This window comes from Orycteropus afer, unplaced genomic scaffold (assembly GCF_000298275.1).
Source record: "Orycteropus afer afer isolate SDZICR_OR568_19922 unplaced genomic scaffold, OryAfe1.0 scaffold00064, whole genome shotgun sequence".
Classification (NCBI taxonomy): Eukaryota; Metazoa; Chordata; class Mammalia; order Tubulidentata; family Orycteropodidae; genus Orycteropus; species Orycteropus afer.
The window spans coordinates 9,430,679-9,439,925 of NW_006921651.1; the positions used below are offsets into that span (position 1 = coordinate 9,430,679).

The 9,247-nt window shown below is 48.2% G+C and overlaps 1 protein-coding gene across 1 annotated transcript in view; it reads left to right on the plus strand.

Annotated features, from left to right (window-relative positions):
* The window catches only part of CRTAC1 (cartilage acidic protein 1), a 153,713-nt gene that overhangs the window by 86,631 nt on the left and 57,835 nt on the right, over window positions 1-9,247 (plus strand). Inside the window, exon 2 of the mRNA XM_007939980.2 lies at window positions 3,909-4,105. Coding sequence (XP_007938171.2) covers window positions 3,909-4,105 — 197 coding nt within the window. The remainder of the gene's footprint in view (window positions 1-3,908; window positions 4,106-9,247) is intronic.

Here is a 9,247-nt window from a genome sequence, read left to right on the forward strand (position 1 = left end):
TAGGGAGGCCATGACCCCTCACCTTCTACTGGCTACCAGCTCCATAGGGTGGTAAAGACATTCTGGGAGTCAAGGGACAGGGGCATTGTGCCAATTTTGGACTTTATATGGTGGCTCTCAGCTATGATCTGGGGAGGGCACACCTGCTCTGTCCATCTTATAAGGTCAGAGTTAGATTCATGGATCCAGAGAGAGAGACTAAGAGGAGCCCTCACAGAGCTGCTAGTCCAATGGCTTTTAAACTTTGGTTCTGGAATTCCTGTGCAAACATTTTATGGAATGGGAGGCATCAAATAAAATATATCAATGTAGGCATGCTGTGGTTGAAACTGAGAGGGGAGGGCCTGGAGGCCTGGCTCCACCACCACACCTTGTCCACGCATTCGCAACACTCTGATTTAGTCCAGTTCTCATTTTAGAGGAGAAACAGGGCCCAGAGAAGGGAACTGACTAGTCCAAGGTCACAAAACTTATCTCTGACAGACTGGTGAACCCTCAAGATTACGGTCCCTAGTCACTCTTCAGTCCTGGAATTGAACTCACTTCCGTGGCTTCCAGCCAAACAATAGACAGGTGTATAGAGTTTACACCAGATAGGTACACTCCTTAGAACAGTCAACCAATGGAGATGAGAAGGGCAGTATTTGCACAGGGAGGTAGCTCAGGGGCAGAAATGCATAGGGAAGAAGGACATAGGGAAAAGGTAACCACAGAGAAGTGGGAAGAGAGCTGTTACATTATAGGGATTGCAATCAATGTCATGAAACAAAATATGTATGAACTGCTGTATGGAAAATGAATTTGCTCTGTAAACTTTCTCCTAAATCACAATAAAAATTTAAAAAATAAAAAAACTAATCCTTCACAGAGCCACAACCTGTGAGAAACAAATGAGGCCAAGGAGAAGAAAGTGCTTTGTAAAGTGTCAAGTGCTTTGAACATGTAAGACTATCATTATCTTCATTTACGTGAAGTTTTCAGGCATTTCTCACCATTGCTACTTTAGAGGAGCCTGCTAGAAACTAATACATAGGACCAAGAGAGTGCTGGCATCCTAGGCAACGGGGAAAGAACAGGGGGCTTGATTCCTGGCAATGTGGTTAGAGACCCAGAGCACCACTCCTGAGCCGTATGAACTTGGACAGCTCACTTTGACTCTCTGACCCTCAGTTTCCGTTTCCAGGGGAAAAAATGCCTTACCCGCTGTCTGCCTGGGATTATGTGGGGCTCAGGTGAGACAATGTACGAGAAAGTGCATTTAACGTGGTAACACATTCTACAAACATAGGTCTCAAACCTCGTCTTATTAGGACAGTCATGATGGTAGTAAACAGAAGACCTGGAGGGTTTCAGGACTTGTGTTGGGCGTCAGAGGAACTTGCTGTCCATGAGGACTGGAGCCAGCTGCTGACAGTGCTGGAACCCAAGTCTTCTGTCTTTGCCGCCTGGATGTGTCTCCATAGGTCATATCGCACCCTCAACTCGCAGCCCTCAGATGCTCTTTGTCAAGGTGTCTAACCCGTGACCTTCTATCATCAGGCAGCTGACTCAGCCCCAGTGATTGCCCGTCTCCCCTTTCTCATACTGTGGGTGCCAGGAGGCACCCAGCCAGTTGCTCAGCATCCCCCAAACCTCACTGGCTCTGCATCTTGGTGTCAAGGGAAAGGGCCAAGTTGGATCTGATTCAGGAAAGCAAGTGATATCTCTCACAGACCTTGAAGCGTTCTTTCCAGCCTCCCCCACTTCCCCAAGTGTTCTCAGCTGGACCCCCCAGAGGCTATCAGAGGAACTTCACTTGGAATATTCACACCCAGAGCTGTGGTTAAGGCATTGGGTTACCAACCAAAAGGTCAGCAGTTCAAACCCACCAGCCACTCTGCATGAGAAAGACAGGTCACTCTGCTTCTGTAAAGATGTCAAGCCTTAGAAACCCTATGTGAGACAGAATCGACTCAGTGGCAGTGGGTTCGGTTGGGTTTGGGTCAAGACAAGTTGCCAGAGGCTGGGGACTCAATGAAGAGGGTTTGGGCAGATTCCTTGGAGATCCTGGCAGGCTGATGGACCCATAAAAAGGAAGAAGCCTTCAGACATTTAGGCTGTGCTTCTGGGGGGTGACCTTGGGCACTTGGCTTTCCCATGGGGTCCTCAGTGTGGAAAAGGTGATGGGAAGGAACCAACGATGGGACACCTAAGCCTCGATGACTCAGACGTGAGCTCTGGGGCTTCATTCATTCAGTCTTTCAATAAATACTTACTGAGCACCTTGTGTATGCAGGCACTGTTCTGAGGAACAGAATAGACACAAGATTCTACCCCAGTAGAGCTGGCATTCTAGTGGGACCAGACAGACAATGAACAGATAATAAGATAGAGAAGTGAACGCTGGTGGTAGAAGCTACAGAGAGACAGCAGGAGTGATGGATAAGATATAGAGGTGGTGTTGTTGGCTGCTGCAGAGTTGGGTCCAACTCATGGTGGCCCCATGGACAACAGAACAAGACATTGCTGAGTCCGGCACCATCTCCACTGTCGCCGCTATGCTCAAGTCCATTTCAGTGTAGGGGGTTGCTCTGCCGGTGCTGTGTCAGACAACATTGTGTTGTGATCCATAGGCTTTTCATTGGCTAATTTTTGGAAGTAGATCACCAGGCGCCTTTATTGCTAGTCTGTCCTAGTCTGGAAGTTGTACTGAAGCCTGTCCACCATAGATGGTGTTTGTACCTATAGCATAACTTCCAGCACCATGGCAACATGCAAGCCACCACAGTACGACAAACCAACAAACAGGTGATGGATGGGGTGGTGGGAATTGCAAATTTTGGGAGTATGGGCGGGGAATGCCTCACTAAGAAGGAAAAATTGAGCAGGACATGAAGAGGAAGGAGGGAACCGTCTGGCTGTCTGGAGAGAAGCATCTTGAGCACAGGAAACAGCAGGCACAAAGTCTCTGAGACAAGAACAGGCCCCAGTGTGGTCAATGTCATGAGACAAAGTGTATGTGAACTGCTGTATGGAAAGTGAATTTGCTCTGTAAATCTTCACCCAAATCACAATTTAAAAAAAAAGAAAGAAAGAAAAGAAAAAACAGGCCCCAGGGCTTCAGCATGGCTGGAGGTGGTGAGAGAAGGGGAGAGTGGTAGGTGATAAGGCTTGGCGAGCACTTTAATCTTTTCTTTTGAGCTTCTTGGAGAGAAGAGGCCAAAGAAATTCAGTAGGTCCACTGAATAACTTCAGATGTGTTCAATATTTGCCTACTTGAAATGTTAATTTCATTCTTAATTAAATGCTGAGAACTTCTGTCACAGGAGAGTCATTCCAAACCTCAACAATGAAGGCTTCTGCTCTTCCATGACTCCTTCATGCAGTCTCTTGGGATAGTGAAAAGGGCCTGGGCTCAAGTTCCAGCACCTGACACTTACTGCTGTGTGACCTTGGAAAGCGCACTTAACCTCTCTGAGCCTGTTACATTGATAAACCTCATCAGTTGTTTCATCTATAAAAAATGGGTCCATAATAGAATCTTCTACATCTACCTCATCTGGTTGTTGTTAGGTTAAAATTAATGATTTCATGAATGTGAAAGTGCCTTTTACGTTAAAATGGGCAGAATAAACATGAGAGAAGTTTTTTATTTTTTTTCATTGAAATTTGTGTAAGGGGGCTGTCCCTAGCTGCCACTCCTCTCCACCGCCCTGCTCCTTATATTGTGTCCCAGGTGGGCCCAGTTAACTTTCACTTTTCCTGGGCCTGGATCTGATTCAGGGATCCCTGAGGCAAGGCTGGTGAGGGTCGCCTGGGACAGCTCTGAGGCTATGAGGGAGGACTCGGAGTCCACTGTTCTGGTCAGGTGGAACCAGGGTTGGTCCCAGCCACTCCTCCTCAACGTCACCTCCTCCTTCCTCCTCCAGGTACAATGGCCCCAACCTGGTTCTGAAGTACGACCGGGCCCAGAAGCGGCTGGTGAACATTGCCATAGATGAGCGCAGCTCACCCTACTATGCACTGCGGGACCGGCAGGGGAATGCCATCGGGGTCACAGCCTGTGACATCGATGGGGACGGCCGAGAGGAGATCTACTTCCTCAACACCAATAATGCCTTCTCGGGTAAGGATCAGGCCTCAGGCCCTTCTCTCCCTGCTTCACCCCATACTCTTCCCCACACCAACTGAGGGCAGGACCTTGGGGGACGCAGCCCTTGCTCAGACTGCTACACTGGTTCCCCAGCCAGAGTCCCCTGCTGCCTCCAGGAGCTCCCTGTAACCCAGCAGATGAGCCCTTTCTTCTCTTGTGCATGAAGCTTGGAGCTCTCACCTCCCAAACCCTGAGCCTGGAGATGAAGGCCATGGACAGAGGAGACAGTTCTCCCCTTAGACTCTGTGCTTTCTTTATCTCCAATCCTCCCAGCCCTGCCCTCCTCTTCATCCCCTCCTCCTGACACCTGGGTCACTACCAGAGCCCACAGGCGAACCCCTGGAATCACCTTCCATGCTGCTTCTAGGGGCCCTTTCTAGAGTGCATTGGAATCCTCCAGCGGCCCCCACACTTACAGGGTCTCACTCACACGCCTGAGCCGAGCTCATTTATTCATTCCACAGAGTCTTGTCGGACACCTACTCAGCACTCCACAAGTGCTGGGGATACATCTCTGAAGAAGACAGGTCTTGAGTTCATGCAGCCTCTCCTAGCCCAGTGCTTCTCAAACTGACATGTGCCTAGGAGTCACCTGGGGGTCTCATGTAAACGCAGATGCTGACTCAGTGAGTCTGTGTGGGGCCTGAGAGCCTGCCTTTCTCACAAGTTCCCTGGCCATGACGATGATGATGATGATAGGTCCAGAGACCACACTTTGAGGAGCAAGGCCCTACACACTAACGAAGGAGTGAGAGAAATGATGCTCAAAAGACTAGATTTTAACAATAACAGCTAATGCTTAAGGAGGACCAGCTTTGTACGTTACATTGACAATCTCATTTAAGTCTCACAACAGCTCTGTGAGGTGTAAATTGGTTTATTCCCCTTAAACAAAAAAAAAAAACAAATACTGCCATCAAGTCAGATCCAACTCATAGCGACCCCCATTGGGTTTCTGAGGTGGTAGAGCTTTACGGAAGTAGACTGCCCTATCTTCCTTCCGCGGAGTGGCTAGTGGATTTGAACCTCCAACCTTCTGGTTAGCAGTCAGATACCTTAAGCACTATGCCACCAAATCTCCTTATTTTCCTCTTAGAGTTAAGGAAACTGAAGTACAAAGAGTTTGCCCAAGGCCACACAGCTCGTATGTCCCAGGATCCAAACCCAGGCGTCTGATTCCAGATCTGTTTAATCAAGACCCTCTGACCTCCTCAATTTAGTGTCCCCAGGGCTCATGAGCCTAGCACCAGGTAGGGATTCCATGTTTCACAAGTTAGAGGACTGTGTTCTTGGGCTGCTGATGGAGTGTGCCCCTGCCCCAACTCCTCCCTTCTCTCAGGCCTGATCCTGGCCCACAAGATGAAGTCCATTCCTGCAAGGCTGTAACGTCTGTGAGGAGCTCCTAGGCCACTGCATCCACCTAGAGGGTGCAGGGTCTCATGTCTCTGTGGGGCCAGATTGGACATGTTCTAGACTCTCCCAGATGGCAGCAGCCTCTTGGGTTGGCCCTGATGAGATATTGTGGGTCAGACCTGTGCGTTCATTGTCCTGCGCCCTCTCATCTTCCTGGAGGCAGCTGGTTGCCTAGCTATGGGGACCACCCTCCCTGACCCACCCTCACTCCCATGCATTGGCTCTCCCCTGGACCCATAATGTTGCCTCTGCTGATTGTCATACCCAAGCCAGGACCCAGCCCCTGGACTGCCCCCACCAGTATGGATGGGAGGGGAATAGGTTGGGGCCTGTGCCAGGGGCAGGAGTAGGCAGTGCCGGCTGGCTGGCTGCCAGCCTTGTGCAGCCAAGAAACAATGAGCCACAACCCCGAGTGATGTTTTATGGGTTTTCATCTCATCTTGCCACCGACTGAGGCCTGAGAGATAGTAATTATCCCTACACAAATATCAGGGCATGATTACCCAGCTGGATTTACTGCCCTCTCTCCAACCAAGCCAAAATTGGTCTAGGACACAATTAATTGATAGGCTGATCAACTCTTTACTGTGGGGCAAGGTCAGGAAGGGAGCAGCATCAAGGGATGGCTGTGGAAGAGGCCAGCCCCAAGGAAGATGCTGGAGGGTAGGCAAGCAGAAACGGGGAGAACTGAGAGAGAAAGAGATATGTTCAAGGTGAGCCTGCAGGCAAGATGCCAGAGGAGGGGAGGGGACAGAGACAGACTCCTCCCCGCAAAAGAACCAAGCCCAGAGCACCTGGGATGGAGCCAGTCAGGTATCTGAACAGCAGCCCCTCCCACACTCTTAGTATTCCACACTCTCAGAGTGGACCATTGTGAATCCCATCCCAGAGCAGTGGTTCTCAGCCCAGGCTGCACCTTAGAAACACCTGGGGAGCTTTGAAAAATCCCGATATCCACCCAATCCAAGTAGAACCTATGGGTGCAGGGCCCAGTCATTAGATTTCAAAGCTCCCCAGGGAAGTCCCATGTACAGTCAAAGTTGAAAGTCACTGCCCCAGAGTCAGAGTATGTTAGCTCCATAGTGAACCCAAGTTATTGTTGTTAGGTGCTAGCAAGTCAATTCCAACTCATAGCCACCCTATATACAACAGAAGGAAACACTGCCCAGTCTTGCACCAGCCTTACAATTGTTGCCATGTTTGAACCCATTGCCCACTGTGTCGGCCCATCTCACTGAGAGCCTTCCTCTTTTTTGCTGACCCTCAACTTCGTCAAGCATGATGTCCTTCCAAGGACTGGTCCCTCCTAATAACATATCCAAAGTGTGTAAGGTGGAGTCTCACGATCCTTCCTTCTAAGGAACATTCTGGCTGTACCTCCTCCAAAACAGATTTGTTTGTTCTTTTGAAAGTCCATGGTATAGTCAGTATTCTTCACCAACACCATAAGTCAAATGCATCAATTTTTCTTTGGTCTTCCTTGTGCATTATCCAGTTTTCACAGCCTATGAGGCATTTGAAAATACCCAGTGACTGGGGTCAGGTTTATTGTAGTCCTCAAGGTGACAACTTTGCTCTTTAATACTTTAAAGAGGTCTTTGCAGCAGATTTGCCCAATGCAATATGTTGTTTCATTTCTTAACTGTTGCTTCCATGTGCGTTGATTGTGGATCCAAGTAAAACAAAATCCCTGACAATTTCAATCTTTTCTCCATTTATCATGATGTTGCTTATTCATCAGTTGTGAGGATTATTGTTTTCTTTATGTTGAGGTGTAATCCATACTGAAGGCTGTAGTCTTTGATCTTTATCAGTAAGTTCTTCAAGTCCTCTTCACTTTCAACAAGGTTGCATCATTTGCATATCACAGGTTGTTAATGAGTCTTCCTCCAATCCTGATGCGACGTTCTTTTTCATATAACCCAGCTTCTTAAATTATTTGCTAAGCATACAGATTGAATAAATATGGTGAAAGGATACAACCCTGATGCATACCTTTCCTGATTTTAAAACATGCAGTATCTTCCTTGTTCTGTTTGAACAACTGTCTCTTGGTCTATGTACATGAGCGCAATTAAGAGCTCTGGAATTCCTGTTCTTTGCAATGTTATCCATAATTGGTTATGCTCCACACAATCAAAGGCCTTTACATAGTCAATAAAACACAGGTAAACATCTTTCTGGTATTCTCTGCTTTCAGCCAAGATCCATCTGATAACAGCAATGGTACCCCTTGTTCCGTATCCTTTTCTGAATCTAGCTTGAATTTCTGGCAGCTCTCTGTCAACATGCTGCTGCAACCATTTTTTAATTACCTTCAGCAAAACTTTACTTGTGTATGATATGAATGATATTGGTCAATGATTTCTCCATTCTGTGAGATCACCTTTCTTTGGAGTGGACACAAATATGGCTCTCTTCCGGTCAGTTGGCCAAGTAGCTGTCTTCTAAATTCCTTGGCATAGACGAGCAACCCAACTATAGCCCCATTCCTTCATTAATGTGTTCATTCATTGGACAAATTTATTGAGCACCTACTCTGTGCCAGGCACTATTCTAGGCACTGAGGATATGTCTGAATTAAAGACAAAAACCATGCCCTTGTGAAGTTTATACTCTATCCTCAATACATCCTTGTATTTCTCTAGGCATCTGACTCCCCTCTCCCCAACCCCTGGAATCTAAGCTCCTTGTAGGTAAAAGTTCCTGTATTGGTCATTTTTGTCCCCCCTCTGGCCCCAGCCAGACCTTGAACATCTCAAGAGCTTGCTTAGACTTGCTAAATCAACCCAAGGAAGAGCAGGTTGGGCACAAGCCATCAGACCTGAAGGAGATTTGCCAATAGAGAAAAGACAAGGGGAAGTCGGCAAAGTGGAGCCCTAGGCAAAGGCCAGGGCTTCCTGGGATGGAGGGCACAGTGTTCATCTGGGAGAGGCTGGAGTGAGAACAACATCCCTGGCATCCTTGGCCCCAGGTCTGCATCTCCCTGTGACCTTCTGTGGGGTTGAGGAATGTCTGTGGGTTTGAGTTAATTTCTCAGTTGAGTGAGTCAATTGATTCATCAACAGTGGTCAGGGTGTGGAGCCAGGACAGTTGTGCCATGTCAGCACTTTCCCTGGGCCCAGCTGGCACAGCCATTGCCACTCTGCCCACCTTGGGGAGTCTAAGAGCCTCTCTAGGAACCCCTAGACAGCCTAGGCGTGACCATGGCATATTGGCTGAGGCTCCTTTAGCCTGTGCTGGAGTGCTGGAAGGACCCATGGTAGAGCAGTCCTGTCATCTCTCCCACACAGCCTTTGAGTTAAAAGCCTTGGCATCCCTGGAAGAGGGCTGAGACCCTGCATCCTAACAGTGCCCTTTGGGAATCAGTCTGTGCAAACCTGAGATCTGCCCCTTATTTACTGGGTGACCTTGGGCGAAATTCTTGATCCTTCTCAATCTCAACTCCCTTATCTATACAACAGTAACGACCTTATCCACTTCATAAGTTCCACCCAGTGGTTCCTTAGGTGATGTCCAAAGTTTCCATTGCCTGTAGCTGCCTTCCTGGTTTGACCCAGGCTGCCTTTCTGACCTCATTTCTTTCACTCTTCCTCTGGCTTACTATATTCGCACCTGAGGCCTTGCTGTTTGCTGTTCCCTCTGCCTGAAATTCTTTTCCCACCAATGTTCTCAGGACTCATTACCTTCCCTTTATTCATG